This window comes from Agelaius tricolor, unplaced genomic scaffold (genome assembly GCF_023055355.1).
Source record: "Agelaius tricolor isolate 1412-34295 unplaced genomic scaffold, bAgeTri1.0.p SCAF_30, whole genome shotgun sequence".
In the NCBI taxonomy this organism is placed as follows: Eukaryota; Metazoa; Chordata; class Aves; order Passeriformes; family Icteridae; genus Agelaius; species Agelaius tricolor.
The window spans coordinates 6364685-6386127 of record NW_027269290.1 but is presented as its reverse complement, the minus strand read 5'-3'; the positions used below and the strand labels follow the sequence as shown (position 1 = coordinate 6386127).

Here is a 21443-nt window from a genome sequence, read left to right as displayed (position 1 = left end):
CAGCAGCTTCGCCGCGGTTGTGTTCGCCCAGCGCACAAATAAACTTTCCCCTCTGATGAAGGGATCCCAGCGGGCTGCAGAGCAGAGGAGGAGGATTGGAAGCACTATCTCCACTTGAGCTGTTCCTAATCCCAGCTGCCTGCCCAGGCTGCTGCCCAATTCCAGCTCCATATGAAAAGCAGCAGCTGAGTGTCCCAGTCTGAGTGCCCCGTGGCAGTGGTGCTGGCCATGAAGGTCACTTGGTGGCAATGCAGAGGGTGAGGGAAAGAAGCTGCTGTCTTGGACAGTGGGGGTTTGTGCTTGAGAGAGGCAGAATAACAGGGAAAGCCTCTTCCCTGCCTTGTCCACAAACAGAATGTGGCTACTCTAGGAAACTTGAAGGGAATAGAAGAATTCCTGCAGACACAGAGATGTGGCCCAATATGCAGAGGTGGGAAGAGAACTCCAGTGTTTTGGAAAGCTAAGCTACCTAAATTCACCTTTTATCACCTCTTTCTCCCTCAACCAAGCCAAAAGATTACACAATCCAAGATCTGTGTAGACTTTGGTCCCTTCCCAGGAACACACAGAGGGACGAGGCACTCCAATGTCACGTCACATCCATGTCCCAAAAATCCTCCTGACTTGTGCCAGCAATACCCACCCCTGAGTGAAGCCAGTGCTTGATCAAGACCAACTTTGTCCCAGATGCAGAGCTGGAGTTCCCAGGAGCAGAGAGAAGGCTTCAGAGCACCTCTTCCTTCCACAGCACAGCCTGTGAGACACTCATGGCTCCCACTGTCACCTGCAGGAGCTGTGGGTCCCCAAGTCCCTCTCAGCTGTTGGTCAGCAGAGCCCAAGAGGAGCAGGACCCTCCCTGCTGCCCACTCCAGCTGCAGCCTGTCCAGTGAGGCAGCCAGCACGTGGCTGGAGCACAGCTAATCCCCTAATCCCCAGATCCTGGAGTTCTGAAAATAACAGAATTATTATTTTTGGAAACAACACATGTTTCTGCCTTCCTATATTAACATCTAATTAAGAAGCCAAATATATTTACAGAGCACTTTTAAAACTCCCTTTACACACAGTGTGCTCATGAATCATTTCCCTACCTGGGGGTAAAGGCTCTTGTGACATGGGGCATAGATTAACACAGGAGCCAGCTGAAAACACCCAGGGAATCAGAAATTCCTGAAAGCAGACCCAGCTGCAGTACAGGCCACCAGGGCTCCAGCACCCCCAGTCTGAGTCTCTCACAAACCCTGTCCCACACTGGGGGTAAACAGGGCACTTCAAACCCTGGTTCTCCAGTGAAGAACAGCACCAGGCACCTGGTGCCTTGTCAGACTGTTTTTAACCCTCCTCTGAGTTGGTATCTACTACAGGCTGAGTATCTTCCTCAGTGATTAAAGGGCTCTTTTAGGACACTGCCCTGCTCTGTAGCTGCACGATCTCTGCACACTGAACACTCTTCCCTTGCAAAGCTCCTGGTTTGCCCCCCAAAAGCACCTGGGGACCCCAGAACAAAGGGACCATCCTGGCACACCAGAACACCCTGCAGCTCTCTGAGCAGGGAGCAATGCAAAGCAAAATCCTGCACAGAAAACACTTTCCATATCAAAAGACTCCAATTTCCTAGTTTGGGCTACTAAAACTTAATTAACCTCGTAACCCACCTGGTGATTTGCAAGGCATTACCCAGCGTTCTTTGGACCTTGAAATATTGAACACAGTGAGGCCCTAAGAGGGACTAATCCTTTCATAGAAACTGTTCAATTTCAGGAAATTAACACTCTCAGTTTGGAATACTCTCTGTTAGAGACTGGATGGGCAGCCAATAAAGCAATGGTTGTGCAGAGAAGAGGACTGGACAGCCCAGCACTCAGAGCTTGGTGTCCTGAGCCCCCGCTCTGCCCAGCTTCAGTGTTCACAGCAGTTTTAATAATTCATCCGAAAACATCAAAAACACCACTAGAACCAAATTAACTACCTGTTCCTCACTTGTGCTCCATCTGAAGGTTTTGCTCCCTCAACACCAGAAGCTGAAGGCAAGGAACAACACAGAGGGAAAAGATTCTAAATAATTCAACTTTCCTGCTGTGCTAATGTATTAGCTTGGAGTTCTCAGGGCTGGGATGAATGGATTTAAAGCCAGGGCTGGCACGGGTGCCAGGGTCAACTCCCTAGGAAAGGAGATAAGGAGCAAAATGGAAATCAGCTGGGCTTTGCACAAAATCTTTGAGAAATTATTTGACCTTTTAAATTTAAGAGGAATGAGCAAATGAGTGTCCCATCCCCTGAATCCAGCAGCAGCCAAGTGCTGCACTGGGAGCAGCCATCCAGCACTGGACAGGGGAGAAAAACATCCAGCCATGAAGAGAGCAAATCCTGCCACGTACCCAACACCACCACACAGAGGGACACACACACAGAGGATCCTCTGCTGCTGGAGTTTTGAGCTGAGTGGGGTCCATCACAGCTGGGCAAGCAAGGGAAAGGTGTTTAATCTGCAGCTGCTGGGAGAGAGCTGCCACCGACCCCACAATGATCACAGCTCCCTCAGCAGGGGATCCCAAGAGGATCTACAAGGTTATTTCATTTAAATTTGTTGTGACATCTCCAAACAGCCCCAGCAGACACAGGGATGCTGAACCCTCACACATCCCTGGCCAAGAGCCCACTGGGGTTTGTGACAGGCTGGGTGGGACACGGGGTGAAAACCACAGCAAACCCCAGCCCTGGAGGGGAGCGTTGAGGGGAAGGGAAAGCAAAGGGCCTGGCTGCTTGCTGTGGAGAGCAGGAGGCACAGCTGGATAGATCCCACAACACTTATCCTCCTGGCCAGGTAATTTTTTAAAGTATAATTACACCCTGCCTTTAAGCAGCCCAACAGATGCTGCTCAGGTGTGTCCTTCCTTGAGCTTCCATCCATGCCCTTTCCTGGCCTCCTGTCCCTCTCCAGCTGCCCCTCATACCCTTCCCACCAATGGTGGCCACTGTGTGCTCCCAAACCCCCTCACCCAGCTCACACCCTCCTGGTGTCACCTCTCTGCACTGTCCCCAGAAGCAGAGATGTCACCGTTCCTGTTCCAAGGCAGGATGCTGCAATAGCCAAAATTACTTTTCCAAGGTTTACATCCATTTTTTGTTACTTGCCAAACTTAGAGTCCACATTCAAAAGTATTTCTTTAAGCCATACAGGGAGGACCCCTCCTGCAGCACCAAGATTTTCCCTCTTGGCAGTTCATCCATCATTCCACACAAATCCTTGGATTTCTACACCGTGCTGCTTGAAGTTTCTAGACACTGGTTATTAAAACCCCTCAACCCTGAGCATTACCATGTCGTCATCATTAGGTTTCAGAGCCAACAGTGTCAGTGCAATTAGGTACAGCTCATTAACATACTGCCTGCATGCTCTGAGCAAGTACAGTTCCAACAAGAGGTCTGTGCCTCCTTCACAGCCCAGAGCACAGACTGCTCAGGGCTTCCATCAAAACACCAGCGAATTTCAGTTCCCATTTCTGGAGTAAATTGCACAGTAAAGATTTAGCGGGCAGATGAAATAAAATTTTAGCGAGAAAACCAACAACACCCGAATTAAATGTGAAAACCCAACACAACCTTCATCTATTCCTTCTGCCCAACCTCCTACACCCCCCAACACCATCCTGGCGAGCAGCAGAACTCGGCTCTGCCCGGCGCCCACTCGGGGCATCAGCACGGTGGGAAGCTTTGGCCAAGGCATCCCCCAGAGGCCGGGCTCCCTGGGGGCACTCACCAGGAAGCGAACATCATCAAAGCCATTCAGGAGCAGCTTGCTCTCGTACTGCTGCAGGCCGATGGACTCCAGCCACTCCCCGACGCTCTGCTCCAGCATCCGCGAACCTGACGAGAGAGGAATCGGCAGCCGCTTGAACAGGGAGAAACCGTTCAGGCGGTAGCAGCGGCACTCTGAGGAGGACAGATGGCATTGCCACATCATAGTCATTACCATAAAGAAACTCAAAAAATTATGCTCAGAGTACAACAAATCGGCGGGCTGACAATTCCTCTTGTGTGCACAGAGCATGGACAACGAGCTCGCGCTGCCTCGGCGGGCTCCGGGTGCAAATCTCGCTGCAGTTCACACTCAGAAAAGAAACTCCTCGCCCGGGCAAAGATTCAGAGGCGCTGCTGGGGCGCTGAGATCACAGGCACTGCTGTCAGGGCTCGTGAGTTCCTTGCCAGGCAAGCACATGAAGCCCAACCCCGTGGGGATGCGGATCCACTCCTCGGCTCAGCGGAAGGGGGCGGGAGGAGAGCAGCAAACTTCCACCCGAGGCATTCCCAGGCAGTCGCAGGTGTGAGGGAAGGGAGCGGAGCTGTGCCAGTCCTCTCATCCACACACCTCTGGACACAGCCCCGGCTCAGCAGGGAGCACGGAGCAGCCTGAGAGGAAACAGCTTCATGCAGCCGAGCCAGCTCGGACACGGTGGATGCTCGGGAAAGCAGCAGGAGCCCAGGCAGAGCGGCTGGCCGCGGGAAGACACGCAAGACAAAGGAAGCACAGACTGCAGCAGCGGAGAGGAAGGGCTTGTGCTCTTCCTCTCCAGCAGTCCTGAGAGAGGCAAACCATGGCAGGGGCTTGGTCTCGCCGTTTCTGTGTTATGGGGACCCCAGGCTCATGTCTGGCAGCCCTGGCTCTGTCATTTACCAGCGATCCGATCGCTCGGCATTCCAGCACGTTGCCCGGACCTCTTGGCATTCCAGCACGCTGGCCCCAGAGAGCCCAGCCCCACCTCTGCACCGTGTGACAGCACAGCCAGGACGATTCTCACCCAACACTGCTGGTCCTGCCAGGTGTTGGGCACGCACCTGGATTTGCCCTTCCTTCATTTTCTTCAGCTGAGCGCAGCCGCCGCACGGAGCCCCTTGCTCAGACAGGGAGCAGCTCTGCAGGAAGGAGGCATTTCGGTTCCCTGCTTCCAAGCCCACAGCAAAAGGAAAAAAGCAAATGCAAGCACAGTCTCTCCTCTTCCTGCAGCAGCTCAAGTCCGAGCCATGCCCTGGCACCTCCCCCTCAGCCTCTGATAAAGGAGATTCCTCACAACACCTATGGAAGCCCTGGCAGATGAACTCTCCCTTCTCTCATCCCTGGGATGAGTCCAGTGACTTGTTACTCTGCTCTAGTAAAGCTCAAGACCTTAAGTATGACCGAAAAAAAAGTTCAGAGATCTCCTTTTCATCAGGGAATTTGCTGTGCGAGACAGGCAGATTTCCAGGCTCCCTGGCACGTCTGTTTCCAGCATGGATGCAAAGAAAAGGATGATCAGGAGACCCCCGTTTGCTTCCTTTGAACCTTCAGGTCAGCTGAAGCAGTTTGGTACCTTCCAGCCATCCCTCCCCACTGTGCTGCAATGCTGCACACGCAGAGCTCACGGTGTCACCTGCAGATCCCTGGGGTAATTCCTGCTCTCTGCTCCCGGGGGTTGCTCCCGTGCCGGTATTCGGGAGCGCCGGCCGGTCCTTCCAGCGCCGAGATCACAAAAGGCTTCTGCCTCCCTGCCCTGAGCCAGCCCATGCCCCGGGGGAGCAGCTCAGCCCGGACTGTGTGCCAGGAGCTCCCTGTCGCCAGGTCTCCATCCTCCCCTCCATCCTTTATCCTTCCCCCGCCGGTCCCTGCACTCCGCCGGCTGCGGCGGCGGCTTTGTCTGAGCCGCGAGCCCCTCGCTGTCCCTCCCTTCTCCTCATCCTCTCCCCCCTCCCAGTGCTCCCACCCGCCGGGAGGGAGGCAGCGGCTCCGGAACTCTCCAGTGGAAATCACTGACTCCTCAGTATTTACTCGATGATGGACAACATGGCTTGGGGGTTTTAAAAAATGATGTCACAGGTTTGCTCCGACAGATCCAAGTGATTTGTGGCTGGCTCAGAATTAATTTATCAAGAGAGAGGTGAGGAAGTGCTTGCTGCCTACCACAGCATTCCTGGGAGCTGTTGGGGTATTGGCAGAGGGAATGAAACCACAGCAGCTCCTTCCTCAGAGCTCCTGAATTTAATTTTTAAAATTATTTACTCTATTCAGCCTTTCATGCACCTGTAAATACATTTCTGTCTTCAAAAGGGAAACCTACAGTGATACCAAGTGCAGGTTTTCTGTTTACAAAACCCTTTCAAGTCATGACAAAAAGAAAAGAGGGAAATATTTGGAGGGAGGGAATGGAGGGGTTTCCTTTAAAAACAGAACAGACACCTAAAACATCTCAATGAAAATGAAGATGCCCCAAATACACCTGATATTTGTGTGTTACAAGGATGATACAAGAACAGAAGAATCATAGTACTTGTGCCCCCTGGCAAGATCCTGATCACAACTTCTGGCTGAAACAAACTCCTCTTTCTCAGCTCCATCCTTCCCCCTGTGCTCCACATTCTGGAATCCTGCCTTTGCTCTGCAGGAGCCCTGGCTCTGCCTCCCTCCTCCATGTCAGACCTTTCCCTGCTGCTATTGATCCATCACAGCCTGAACCGGTGCGGGGAGGGCTGTCAGAGCAGGGAGCAAACCCACACAGCTTCAACTCCTCTGCAAAGCCATCTGATCCTGGAATGCAGAGCCTGAATCAGGCTGAACTCCCACTGGGAACAGTGGGTTCCTCCTCACCTAAGCAAAAACCTGAGTGACAAATGGATATGAGGTGAGCTCTGTCACAGCCCGTGTGAGCTGTGTGTGCAGATCTGTATTAGCATCTCATCAGGAGGAGCTGCTGCCCATCCAGAGCCAGGGCTGTTCCTGCTGCAGCAGGCTGGAGGTGAAGGATTTAAAAGGACAGAATCCCCTGTGGTGGCAGCTCTCCAGCAAGCTTGAGTTCAACTTTTGCTCATGACTCAGAGGCAGAGAAGGGAATTCACATTTTAAGGGTGGTCCAAGAGCCTTTTTCAGTGGGTACCTGCAGGTGCACCTAGAAATGCCCAGTCCCTGAGGCACCTGGCAGATCAGCCACATGCAAAGGGCATGGCCACCATGGCACACACACTGACCCACACTGGCACCATCCAGCCCTGCTCAGCACAGCTGCTGCCCTCAGGGAAAGAGCTGGGAGGAAAATCCTGCAGCTGCATTCTGTAAAATTAAAGGAATCTTCCCAAAGAGTGTAGAATTAAAATTGCTGGCAGCAGCATTGAGCATCATGTGGGAACCCAGGTCTGCTCCTCCTGTGCCAGAGCATTCCTCTCCCTCCCAGAGCCAAAGCAGGTTAAAGACATCCACACACAGGAGCCAGCACCTTGTTTGTGTGCAGAGCACAGCCAGGACAGACAGACACATGCTGGGTACACTACCTGAGATCCTGTGCTGCTCCTGGGAAAAGTCAATGCCTTCGCCGATGGAACTCATGATCTTTTCAATCTGGAAATCAATAAAAAAAAAAAAAAGAAATATGTTACATTATTAATAAAGCTTCAGGAAAAGGTAAAAGCAGCTCAGGATTTCACCTCCCACGTGACAGCTGAAGAAATGCAGGAAAGGATGTTAAGGTATCTCTGAACCAGAAGAGGTACCCTGAACACCCTGCCTGGGCAGTCTTTGCTGGGATGGATGGATCAGAAGGGATATGGAGAGGTTGAGGCTCTGCAGAGCCTTCCCTTCCACAACTTGCCAGTGCCTGGAAATAAAAAGCTTCAACAAAAGCATCCCCCAGCAGAGCCTGGGGGTGAGAGGGAGCCCCAAACTCCTCCCTCACCCTGCAGGAGCACACAGCCCCCTACACCAGCAGTGAAACTGCAGCAATGCTGTCACCCCCTCCTTCCCAGCAAGCAGACTGGGAGCTCAGCTTCCCCACACTCTGGTTTGTTGGGCATTTTTGTTTTGGCTTGATTTATTTGTTAAACCACCACATTTCCCAATGCTATGCACGGAGCAGGTGATTCCAAAGGGCTTGAAAACAGATTGTGTGGGATAACAGCATCATGGGGCAAATGCCTGAAGGACCCAGGAGAGGGAGCAGGAGACAGCTCCATCAGGAAAGGATGGACAGACAAACCTCCAGACAAACCTCAGGCAGTGAGGAAGAAAAGGTTCAAACTCTGCTGGAATGGGTCTGAGTCCTCTTAAGAGCTGCACAGAAATGGCTGCATTTGCCACACACACAAAAGAATAAATTAATTGCAATTCTCAGTGAACTTTCAGGAGATTTCCTTAAATGAGAAGAGAAACTTTTCAAGCAATTCTTGGGCAGAATTTGTAAATTGAGGCTTCCAATGCAGTGGTGCAGAGGGAGAACTGACAATTCCCAGGTTAGTTTGTAAGAGGAAAGACTTGAGAAACTGCAGCTCAGCTGGTCAGTTCAGACCCTTCAATACTCAGCTCTGAACTCCACTGTTGCCCAAAGAGAAAACACTTGAGAGGCTCAGGGCTTGTTGGTTACCCCAGTCTTTAGTCTGTAACTGAGCAGAAAATAAAATTTAAAAAAAAAGAAAAAAATGCCTCCAGTAAGATTCCCAAAAGGAAATCTCCCAAGTAAACACCCCTGTGAGGCACTTCTGAGTGGCTGCTGCTGAATGCAAAGTGACTGGCCACAGAGTGGGGGAACAGACCTCAACTCTTACTCAACTTTTTTTCTCCTGGTCATTTAAGGACATACTTGGGGAAGGAGTCCAAGTTGCCCTGGATTTCACCCCTGGCTGCCTCTGCCCTGGCTCCCAGTGTGATGCTGTGTTTGGTGCAGCTGCAAGACTCCCCACTGCTGTGAGGAGCTCCTGGGGATGCTGCAAGAGGCTGGATCTGCCTGCCATGCACCCTCAGGGGCAGCTTGGAGCTGAGCTCCACCAGAGAGGGGTTTTGGTGAAACCAAAAAAGCTCTTGCAAGGCAGATCTCCAGGAAGCCTCTCCTCCTGCAGGGAGCAGCAGGCACTGCACTTGGCAGGGTTAAATCTCACCAGGGACCAGGCAGTGCTGTGAGCTGTAACAGCTTCTAAGGATGTAGGTCCTCTGCCCCTGGAAAACCATGAGGATGAGCTCCTCTACAGGCCTTGAAATACAATTAACACCCATTTACTGGGTTTGATTTGAAAATCAGTCTGGGAAAACAATCAGAAGCTCCAGAAGTTTAAGGACATTAAACTTTGCAGATTGGTGTCCATCAGTTCCAGGACAAGGAACATCTCTGAGCTGCAGCTGCTCTTGTACCTTGTCTGGGAATCTCTAGCTGGATTCAAATTGCAAATTAACTTTGAGGCCAAGTTCCTTTGTTTCCATCGTGCTGCTCTCTCCTAATCTGAGAGAGATTTGATGCTGTCCAGGCTCAGCCCCCAGCACTGCCAGCTCTGCAGTCCCAACCCTGCCTTGAGGACTTGCAGGTGCCTCTGAAGCACTGAAACACCCACGACCTTTTCCTCAAAAGCAGGGAATTGCCTTGTGCTATATAAAACTGAATGGAAATTAAACAATCACATGGCAGAGGATTTACCTTTCCCTCCTTTGCCAAATGCTGGTCACAGTCAGGCACAGTCCCAGCTATTACCATTGCTGCAGAGGGAAATCCTGCCCTGCCCTCAGCTCTCCATGAGAAGCAAACACCTCAAACAGACTCACACACCACTTCAAACACGGGTTTATGGCTGACCAGCCTGATTTAACTGTTAGGAGGCTGCAAAGAGAAGCATGAGGGGAAGGACAAACCTAGAGAGGGAACCACTGCTTTAGAGCATCCCCATGCTCTGCAGCCTTTCCTCAGCTGCACTCCAGCATGGACACAGGGCTGAAGAGAAGATACCTTGAAAGTAGCCTACACTACAGTGTTTTAGGCTGTCCTTTCCCACTGGTTAATTATTAAAATACAAAAATACCATGTTTAAATATAGCACTGCAGCTCAGACTTAGTTGTAGCCTGAACACACAGTTCTGATTTGTTTTGGCTTAACCTGTATTTTTCCACTGAAGCACCAAGTGCCCATCTCTGGTTGTGCTGTGGGGTTGATTTGGGGTGGGGATTTTATGGTTTATTTATTTTACAGCCACAGAAATAAAACCATAAAATGCTTCCACCCTCTAAATTAATACAGCCATATCTGTTATCCCTGATGCAGAGGGGCAGTGGCTCCACGTGGGACAGACAGGGAGCCCTCAAACCCCAGCAGGGAAGGAGAAACTCCTGCACAGCTGAAGTACTCTGGGAAAAGGAAAGGCTGCAAGGAGAAGAGAGTGTCCCTCATTAACCCCACAGCAGGAATGTGCCTGGAAGGAGCTGTGGAGCAGTTACCATGATTGGAGCCCTTGGATTTATTTTCACATTTGCCTACATTTGGTGAGAGACACAAACGCCCCAAAAAAAGGAGCTGGGTGTGGCTGAGAGTCCAGCCAGGGCTGGGGCGAGCTCTTCCAGGCAGGCAGGGAACATAGCAACTGGCCAGTGCCTCCAAAACAGAGCCTGACTCAAAACAAACCGCCCTGAGCACAGTTCTGCTAGCAGAGGAAGGGACATTTGTTTGGAGAAGGCCAGCAAGGCCAAGCCAGCCTCGTGGCATGCTGAGGTCTGTCCTGCTGCAGGACAGGAGGAGAGTCCTGCACAGTGATTCCCCACCTCACAGTGCTCATGGCAGCAGCAGCCAATGGCTCCTACATGGGCAGGATGTCTCCTCTTCTCTGCTCCCACAGCTGTGCAGAGGGCGGTGACCCCCCTGTCCCCAAGCTCACACAGTGCCATGGCCATGCAGAGGCTCTGCTCCACAGCCAGCCCCATTCCACACCCTGCCCTGGTGGATGCCATGGTGTCCATACTGATCTCTCCAGCTCGAGTCTGAAGCCAATGAATCCATTGAGGCTGAGGGCCATTAAAGCAGCCCCAGTGCTTTTGTCCCAGGATAAAGAGCTTCACACAACACAGGGCAGGAGCCTCATTTGGGCAGCACCAGAGTGACCATCACTTTGTCAGGGTGACACTCACCCAGTCTTGGAGGCACCTTGATGCTCCTGGAGCTTTCTGAAAGGGGCTTGATAAAACCTCACCTTACACTCACCACCAATGCAAATGCACAAGTTTGTTCTCAGTCTCTGCACGCAGCACCAGAGACTGCCAAGGACACAGCAAGGTCACCCTGACAGAACTAAAATCACAGAATCCTCAAACACTTTGGGTTAGAAGGGACCTTAAAGCTCATCCAGTCCCACCCCCTGCCATGGCAGGGACACCTTCCACTATCCCAGGGTGCTCCAAGCCCTGTCCAGCCTGGCCTTGGACACCTCCAGGGATGGGGCAGCCACAGCTGCTCTGGGCACTCTGTGCAAGGGCCTCTCTACCTTGTGTGGGTCAATGTCTTCTGCTTCCTCTGTGGCCCCTTCCCAGACTGGCAGCTTAAAAATCACCAGTGATTCCTGAGCACCAAAAGAGGACCTGCAGTGCACCTGCACAGGCCTCAGACTCTGGGCAGTGAAGTTACTCAAATAAAGGTCTGTAATTAAATAAAACCACACAGAACCAAGCACACACTATCTGCCATATGGAGGGCATTAGTGCACTATAATGACACCCTGCAGCAGGAGTATAATTAAGAATATAGCAGGATTCCCATTATAAATCCTTATTACTGAGGGTTCATAACCTACTGTACAAACCTGCCTGGGGCTCAGGCTCAGCACACAAGAGCAGCTCCAGCAGCAGATTTCAGTCTCAAAAGCTACTTACAAAGTTGGGTGGAAAGGTTATCAGTCTTTTAAATTTCTGCAATTCCAGGAGAGCGTCAGGAGTTAAGACTTCATTTTTTCCAAGCTTTAACAGCTGGGGGATGGGGCAGATTTGGTTTCAAATCATAATAAAAAAGAACCCCCAAACAAGCTGCTTCTACAGTTTCAAACCCCTCTGAGCACAAGAAACCCCCAGTGATGATGTGAGCAGCCCCATCACAGCCCAGCAGGTCAGCTCTAAACTCCAGGGGAGAACTATGGGCATGTGAGGTTGGCAGATGATGCTGGGGCAGCACAGAATCACTGACATTTCCATTCTGTACCAACACCACAGCAAACCTCACATCACTGACTGATCCTGAACCCCTGAAGGAAGAAGGGAGGCTGCTCAGACTCAGCTGGGATATGTCCTGGAGCAGAAGAACAGCAGGATTGCAGTATCCACCAGCATGTCTGAAAGGCATGGAGCAAGAGTGGGATCTGGGATGATACCTGCTGACTCCTTAATACAGGTAGAGATCTGCAAAATTTGGATTTGGGCCATGAATCTCATTTCTAGGTTGGTGACAGCCCATAAACCACTTCTGGTTCAGTTTATGATGCTTCAGCTTCTGTTCTCCCATTGCCATCCCATGGAGCACATGGCTCATATTTCACTGCTCAATATATTCCATGTCTCCAAAAGACACCAGCCTGTATGAACTCAGCATAACAAACACCAGAGGCCTGGAAAACATAATGCTCCATTTATTAATTCAAAGCTAAACTGCACCAGGCAGTTGTTCACGGCACATTTGAGCACTGGTACCCAGAGCTGCTGTGCTCCATCCTCCCCCAGCAGCCTTCCACAGCATAGAGACTTGCTGAATTTATTTCAAATCATTCTGCAAGTGTTCACCAGTGATAAAGGCAAACACATTTTCTGGCTTAATATGGTCTCTGAGAAATTCATTTGGATGGGGACCAGGGCCTGTTGCTTCACGCCACTCTCCAGCCTCTGTTTTTGTACAAATCCCAAAGTTACAAATCCAAACACGTACCAAAAGGAACTCATGGTATAAACTTGAATTTCACAACAGTGTGGGATGGATCTGCAGTATCACAGCCCTCCAAATATCAATGTTGTTTTGACAAACAGTAAAATCCAACACTGACATGATAAAGAGAATGGCCAAATGTAGCAACACAACTGCCCACAGCAGGGGAGAGTTCTACAGTATTGTTTCCTGCAAATACCTATCATTTTGCTTTCAAATGCTACCTCTTTTAACTGCAGTCTTATATAGAAACTTTGAGATTTCCAAAACCAGGTCGCTGGTTTCACTGGCCTCTGGTTTAAGTGGCAAACTGAACTCTCTTTCCAGGTACTGATCTTTGATAGCTTATTTAACTGGACAAAGGCTGCTCTGAGTCACAATAAAAAAGGCAAACCCCCCAGAAAGGCTTGAATCAATTCACTGTCTTTCCATATTCCTGCATCCTAACACAAACCCCAAAGCAACATAAAGCTCTCCAGCAAGGCTGGCTCTGGCCTGTGGGACAGAGCAGTGAAGCTGCTCCAGGCTGGAGAGAGAGATTTAAAGACATTTTTTTAAAATAAAAGCTTCAGAAGTGCTGGAAGATGCGATGTAAAGTGGAAGAGAACATAATGAAGGACTGGATTTAGTAAGGACACTGCGGCCGGACATTTCTGTTCCTGAAAAACAAAAATGTCCCCAAAATGCCAGTGCTCACAAGGCTGTTACATAACCTAAACAGCCCATCATTCTCACAAGAATCAAAAGCTCCTGATTCACAAATATTGAGTTCACACACTTGAGAAGCTCCAAGAAACACACACAGAGGTGGATGGAGCTGCTGCACTGGCAAATATCACCCCTGTTGTGTCCAACCCTGGCTGCTGGAACAAAGCATGCCTGGTCTTTACATTGGCCTTTCAGCACACAGGTTTTCCTGTCCAACCAGTAAATTGTCTTACACTGGCTTGGATTGGCTTAGTTCCACATTGGCTCAGGGTTCCAACAGGCTGGGACTTTGCAGCACATTTAAAAATGGTGGAAACACAAAAGCTTTCACTTCAAAAAGTTCATCAGGCTGGAGGAAATCTCACCACTGGGGGCAAAGAGAAGAGATTGGACATGAGGGATGATGTAAGAATTCCTGACCTTAGCACAGGAAAACCAGGAGGAAACATTGGGATCTGGAGACAATAGAATAATCAGCCCAATAATTAAGCTGATTAAGAGCCTGCTGGCCATGCTTGGTTAGCAGAATCAAAACCAAAAATACTGACCCTACTACTGCTCCTGCCCTAGACAAAAGTGAATTACAACTGCTTCAGGCAAAGGGGGAACTGGAATGTGAGCTGAGGGCAGGGGACACCCAGGAACAATTGAAGCCACCCTGCCTGGTCCCACAGCCAAACCCAGGGCAAGCTGAGATTTGAACACCTAAACCAAAGAATAAATGAAACATTTTCAGAGGCAGAGCTTTTACACACCATGCAATTTCACCAGGCACAAAAGCAGCAGCTCTTCCTGAGTAACAAGGGGAATATTTGCATTTTCTTTCAAGGGTGCTGGCTGGCAGCTCTGAATTTCAACTCCTGGGTGTTTCAAGGCAGTGGCAGGTTTTGCATCAAAAGCTTTCCAGAAAGTTTGACATTTCAATGCAAATGTTGTTAATCCTCCACAGTGAGCCTGTAATTAAGACACTGATTCCACAGGGTACTGCAGCACCCAACAGTCCAGACAAGGTTTAAAGGCACCCACAACCTCCACCAAGTTCCTTCCCAGCTGCAAGCCTGAGGTGGAAGCACCAGAGATGTGCCATCTGCTCCTGGCACCCATCCTTAGGGGACATCACCAGCCCCAAAACGGGTCAGGAGCTGGTGAAACACCACATCCATGGTTACTGCAGATGCAAAGCATTCCTTTTACAGGAGACACGGGGCACCACTGCAGTTAGTCATCAGAGATGAATGTCCAGTGCCATAATTAGCTACAGGATATTCATTAGTTCTTCAACTAATTCATTTGGGAGAAAAAAAGCCAAAAAACTGGTGGACTGTGCACCTTATTTTTTCTAAAAAAATCTAAAGTGATGTGCATGTTTTATTCAGTTCCCTAAATTTTTTTGAAGGATGTTTAATCTCTTCCTAGGAGCACTTAGCTCAGAACACAGAACTACAACCTCATTTTGTGAGATGGGTACCAGAACCTCCAAAATTCAAATTCAGCATTGGAACAGATGACTTGACAGCAGGCAGCTGGAAGTGGAGGATGTCAGGGGATTTTAAGGGATGTCAGGAGCCAGGTCTGAGGCTAATTCCCAGCAGCCTTCCTTGTTCTTTGCCCTGATCATTTAACAGATCATTTTTCTTACCAGCACCTACCAGGCAGAAGAGCAGCCCCAGACCTTGACTGCAGAATCCCTGCTCAGAGCCTGGAGCATGAGCCAGGCTGAAGGGCAGGTCTGGAGCTGCTCTAGAGAGCAGGAAGCCAGAGCAGAAGCAGATTCATCTGCCCTGAAAAGGGGGCTGGGGGCCAGAGCCCCCCTCCCTCAGAGATGCAAATCCAGGTTGTTCTGTACCAAAACCCCTGAGAGCTGCTGCTGCCCCGCTCATCCCTGTCTGCTCAACACTCATGAGCCAATGATGAAAACCAAATCCATCACTTCAGCCCACAGACAGGTTTGGAAGGATTCAGACATTTATGCTGACTGAGAGCTGTATCCCCTCACATGCCCCCTTGCCCCTACTCTGCTTCCCACCAGAGCAGGACTGAGCATTTCCACTCCTCACGCCCTGGGCAATACCTGGATGTTGGATGTGGGAGTTTTTCTGCCCTTGCTCACACAGAAAGTCCCACCTGGCAGCGGCTGCAGGGGGTCAGGAGCAGATGGGACATGGGCTGAACGGGCTCCTGGACAGCACAGAGCACAAAGCAACACTCTGGGCCAGCTCCTTGGCACAGGGGAGCTGCAACTGGGAACAGGGATGAGCTTTGCCAAGTGAATAATTCCTTCCCCATCCCACCCTTCTGGCAAAGCCAGCACCACCTTCCACTTCCAACAAAGGGCATTGGCAGCACTCGGCCAGGGCAAGGACGTGACCCTCTGCTCACAAGCAGCAGATTTTCTGTCCCCAGTCAGCCACCACAGCCCAGAGCAGGGTCAGCTCAGGCTCTGCTGCAGATCTCATCTGTCCAGGGACAGCACAGATCCCTCCCCAAGCCCCTGTGCCCTGCACAAACACACCTACAGCTGGCCAGGCCGGCAGGCAGAATCCTCAGCTGGGAGAGCTGAACATGGATCACTTCCCTCAGTCACCTGCATCAAGGCCATTAAAATTAACAGAATAATATAAATCTGACATTGTTTCCCCTTAGCACAGAGGGAAAGCCAAACCACTGCTAACAGGGGTGGCTCAACAAGGTTTATATTGCCCTGGTAAATGCAGAGGCTGCAAGTTGCATCCAATTCTAAGCAGTTGCATTATCCCATCCAGGAAACTAATTTGACACACAACCACAAGATTACATTTATGTTTAAATCTCACTGATGCCATTATGACCAGCCAGACTTTTTTAAAAGTGAGACCTGCCCCACTGCAGACAGATGTGAATTTTTCACATTCTTTCTGTGATTTCCTCACCTAAACATGAGAGGAAGGAAAAGCAGATTCCTCTCCTGGGGCTTGTCCGGCTGCCTCAGGGGAAATGAGGGATTTGTTTACAGGCAGGAGGAAGCAGCTCTGAGGGTTCATCTGAGCAGAGGAAGCAGAGGCAGTGCAGGCAGCTCAGCACTTGACCTCTGCTACCAATGCACTCGTGCCAAAGGCTTCTGCCCTTTCAGTGTCTGCTGCAAACAGCTCAAATAAAAGCACAGGGAATTATCCAGCCCTTCCAAAGAACCTTCTGCTGCAGAGCCTTTCCCTAAGCCGTGGCACAACTGACCTGGGCAATTAACAGTGAAGCCTCTCCAGCCCAAGCAGCTGCAGAGGAAAATATCTATTTGGCAACCCTGAGACCCAGCAGGGAGTGAGGGGGAGGGAGAGAACGGACTGAGGGATGGATTCTCACGTTGCTTTTAGCATCTCTAAATACCTCCCCCTTCCCCAGATGATAATTTTCTCTCTGAGTTAGGGCTGGAGAGGCAGCTGAGCATCAGCCAGTGCAGGGGCACAACCCTCCCCCGGGCTTCCACGCCCGGCACACGCGGCTCCACACCCCCAGCACCACGCCAGGGCTTTCAGTTCCTTTTCAGAGGACAAAGAGTGGTTCATCCGAGCTTATCTCTTCTGCAGCCCCACTTCTCCCAGCACAGAATCATCCCCAAAGAATGTTTCAGTAATGCTGCGGTGCTGAATTTCAGAGGGACACTTAATCTTGCCCCAGTGGCTCTCCAGGGCCAACTTTCTGAGCATGAAATATTTAACTGTCCGTGGGCGTCCGATATGATAATAAAGTGACTGCTAACCAGCCGCTGAAATGAGCGTGTGAGGAGGAGAGCAGGAGCTATCAAATACACAAACCAGCCTAACTGCTGCCTTCCTTCCATCCCCATGAACCCCTGGGCACTGCTCACACTCCCCAGCAGCAGGGACCCAGCAACACAACTTCCAAGACATTGGAACAATCAACAGGGAAGAACTGGAAGGAGGAAATCAGGAGAAAGGTTGGTGAAGGGCATTGTTATCAAATCTTTCTCATTTTGGGGATGTGAAAACCTATCTGGCTTGCCTAAAAGAAACCAAGCCCTGTGTCACCGTTTGATGCTGGCACAATGCCAGTGCCCCCTGGGCATGTCTTGGAGGTTCCTTCAAGGGGATCGAAAATATCGTCATTATCATCACATATGATGAAGAGGAACAAGAATACAAAGCTTTGGTTGACACTGGTGCACAGTGCGCATTAATCCCAAACAATCTCACTTCCTTTTTCAAACCAGGACACCCTGTATTTGAGCAAAAAACTTTGAAACTGCTTGCAATTCTGCTACTCCCCCACTCCAGTGAACTTTATCTTTTGGCATTTAACACCTTGCAGACTCCCAGGTGAGCACGCGCCTGTTATTGCCTTGTGAGAGTGAGCGGAGGCAGCGGAACCCACCCAGGACCCCTGAGGGCAGCACGGCAGAGGGGAGCTCCTGCTGCACACTCGTTCCTGGCACAGAGGCTCTTTAGCAAGCTCAGCCTTACCTCATCCCACTCTGAAGCAAAGGATGGGGACTTCTCCAGCCTCTTCTTGCCGGTGCTGCAGTTGGAGAGCGATTCGCTCCGGCTCCCCATGGCATCGTCCTCGGTCGGGGAGCAGGTCAGCAGGTCAGAGTCCGACTTGGACAAGCTGCGGCTGAGTTTGAGCTCGGCTTTGGGTTTGCTGCCCGGGTGGGCTCTGCCCACAGCTCTGTCCCCCTCTGGCTCAGCACACACGTGGGGCGTGACCGGGGCTGCGGGATCCGCCCGGCTGACGTGCTGCACCGTGGCGTACACCACGGTCTGCGTGGGGTCCGGGGAGCTGCTCCGGGCCGGTCCTGACAGGGCTAGCTCAGCATCCTCCAGCTGCATAGCAGCAGGGTGGCTCGTGCCTTCAGTGTCCCCCTTCTCCGAGGAGGAAGCGAGCCTGAAAGGGTCCTCGCTTATCTCACAGATTGGAGAAGAGCCGTGGAGCAACCCTGAGAACTGCTCTGGCACCTGGATGTCCTGGCTCTCGGCAGAGTCCTGGCTGCGGCCGCCGCTGCTCCTCCTGTGGTCTTCAAGGGGATGAAAGCAGAGAGGAGGGGGAAATTAAAAACGTGGAAGAAGCAGCAGCAAAATTCCAGCTCTCTCCCTCAGCAAGGGAGGGAGAGATCTAAAGAGAGAACAGTTCCGTATTGTTCCGTGTGCTCAACTTGTACCCAAAGTCATGGCATTTATGAAATTCCAAACACTGGCCCGATTTACGCAATCTGGCAGCTCTCCGTGTTTTTTATTCCTGTTAACACTAACTATCAGGCCTTGCTATATAAGGCCAAGAGAAGTGCTAACTATATCCTGCAGAGAGAGCAAGTGAGGTGGGAGCAGCAGAGACGGAGGCTCCTGGAACATCTGATCCCTTTCCACAAAGGCCAGAGCGTTATTTAGAGCTGCTCACCCGGCTCTTGGCACGGGCTGCAGGGTGGGAAAACGCCTGGACTGCAATCGACCTGAGAGTTCCAAAATCCGCTCCCAAAAAAAACCCACTGCTTCCCTCCCTAGTGGCTTCCAAGTTTAACCTCTCCTCCCTGCTCAGGGGAGAGAAATAAACAGTTTATGCAAGGAAAAAAGCTTGAGCAAAAAGTCTCTTTTGCAATGAACTGAGCACAGAGTGGTCAGAGCTGGTGGAGCACTGGCTGCCCCAGAAATGTGACACTGGTTCCCAGCTACTTCTGCCCCAGCAACCTTAATATCAGGTACCAGGGTCCTGCATAAACCATGAAGAATTGACTGATCCTAAGTGCTGGGTGCACAAACACACACACACAAACATGCACTCACCTTTGTCACAGCTGAACAAGCATTTCAACTGCAGAAGCAAAACTTTGTCAAGCCAACAAGTCTAACTTTGGTTTCCTAGGATTCCTTCACCCTCTCAGCATTGCTTGTGAATTTTAACCGCTTCCATTTAGTGCTGAAGAAACTCTTCAGTCTGAGAACTAAAAATTGATGCTGCAAGGGAACAATACAGCGAAACGCTCCGATAATGAGGCTCTGAAGTGCAGGGAGGATGTTTGGATCTGAAGAGGAAATCACTTGCTTTGCAGACAGCAGCTCTGGGAAGCCAAGGCAAAGGAACCCTCCTTTCCGTGAGCAAAACAGTGAGTTCTACTCCAACTAAAAGTAACCTGTTAGCAGCACAGAGAGCCCAACTCAGCTCCCAGCTTTCCTTTCTCTTTTCCTTTTTCCTTTCCAGCACCAAGCCTAACATGGGGATTTTCAAACACCAATACCCATTGGGCTTTGTGGTCTGTCCTCATCAGAACTGGGCAGGAAAGTGCTGAATTAGTCATTTGCCTTTGTGTGGGGGTCTCAGGTACCCCGTGCCTGGTGAGGATGGTGAGTCCCTCTCACAGGCACAGGAAGGCCAGGAGCAGCCACAGCCCTCACTGGGATCAAGTGATGTGAGGGATTATCTCATCCTGGATCCTATGAGTTAGAGATTCCAGGACAGTGAAGTAGTTGTTGACTCTCTTGCACAGGCACATAAACCACCAGTTCTGTGACTGGAGCTGCCAAGGGGGAGGCAGGTCCCAGTGCTGGCTGAGAGGCACCAGCAGCAGCACCCCAGATTACAAGGCCAGACTAAACCCAGTTACTTTGCATAAAGCTCTGAAGCTCCAGTGCTGGAGAGAAACCTCAGAGGACAAACCTCAGAGGAGCTCAGATGTGCTGCATTCACAGGACAGACTGGTACTAATGCAAAGCCACAGAGAGGTGAGTAAGACAACAGTGATGGGACAGTCACATAAACCTGTGGGGAAAGAAAAACCTCTGCAGTTTTTCTTCCCAACCTCTTCCCTTCCTTGGAAACCATTTCTTCCATGCCCAGCTGAACCTTTACTGACATTTCTGCTGCAGGCAGAGAGGCAGCTGGCCAAAGTTTGTGCCACGTGCTGTAACACTTGAGTCCAGCCAGAACAAAGTGCTCCAAATCCAGCTCCAGCACCTCACAAAAGGGCTCCTGTTGGACAGGAATCCCAGCCACCCACTCATCTGTGAGCTAAGAGGGACTCTGAAACACAGGGCAGCTGCCAGGAAAGGAAGGGATGGAGCGAGGGCAATAGCACTTGCTCAGAAATTGTGAGATACATCTTGAAGGAGACATTTCAGAGCCTGCCCTGAAAGCTGCAGACAGAAGAACTAATGTAGGAAGTCATTTCAGTCTTTTTGACACTGAGGTGCACACAGCAGGAACATGCAGGGCTCTCCAGGCCTCTCCTTTCAGGGGATCTGAAAGAATCATCCTCCTCCAGTTTCATGTGAGTTACACGCAGAAAAGGTCCCTAGCACAGGGACTTCTGCCCAGCTTCCTTCATGGATTTCTCTCCCTCCACTGATTTTACCCCCCAGCACAGATCATTTGACAGATCCTGCCTTTTTCAGCCACAGCCTCATGCAGGTCTCATCCACAGGAGAGGCTGCTCCCAACCCTTGCTGGGATCAGGAGCCCTTCCTGGGTGCAGACTGTTTGCATCCCAGGGGGAATTCCAGTAAGAGCTTCCCTGCCAGCAGCCTGAGCACTCCAGATACGAAGCACTTCCCTAAACACTCCATGCTAAGCTGTAACCACCCTGCCTCCACTGGATTTCTTTCTCTCTATATCAACAGCAGGATTTGTCTCACAACCCTGGATTAGGAGAATGAAGCTGTTCCTGCAGCTGCTGCCTGCTCAAGCTCCCCAACCTTAAAATGAGTGAGGGCGTACAGCAGCCTCTGATCTGCACGTGGAAAAGGCTGCCCACGTTACATCATGCCAGAATTTGTCAAGTGAGGAGCAGGCAAATCTGCCTCCTGTGAAACAGAAGGCCAGAGGAAGAAGCTGGCTTGAAGGGGTGCAAAACTATCCTTTACCTACAACAGGACTGAAATACAGGCCCATTCCACAGCCAGCTACCTCGTGTGGAGCCCAGCTGAGGATGGCACACTCCTGTGTTAACCTCACCAAGCTCAGTCATTCCAGGCAGAGTTTATCCACCTGAATTTGTGCACTTTTGTGTTCCCCTCTTCAGAAAGGGTAATGATACACTGCCCTGCTTAGAGAGATCATCAATGTGATTCTGCACAACACCATGA

At 50.7% G+C, this 21443-nt stretch overlaps 1 protein-coding gene across 6 annotated transcripts in view; it reads right to left on the bottom strand.

Annotated features, from left to right (window-relative positions):
- Positions 1-21443, bottom strand: part of ANKS1A (ankyrin repeat and sterile alpha motif domain containing 1A) — a 74543-nt gene that overhangs the window by 18280 nt on the left and 34820 nt on the right. For all 6 annotated transcript variants that reach the window (XM_071450401.1, XM_071450402.1, XM_071450405.1 and 3 more), the window contains 3 exons: positions 17835-18385; positions 7297-7363; positions 3761-3867 (listed from right to left, as the gene is read on the bottom strand). In XM_071450401.1, the coding sequence (XP_071306502.1) occupies positions 3761-3867; positions 7297-7363; positions 17835-18385 (725 nt within the window). The remainder of the gene's footprint in view (positions 1-3760; positions 3868-7296; positions 7364-17834; positions 18386-21443) is intronic.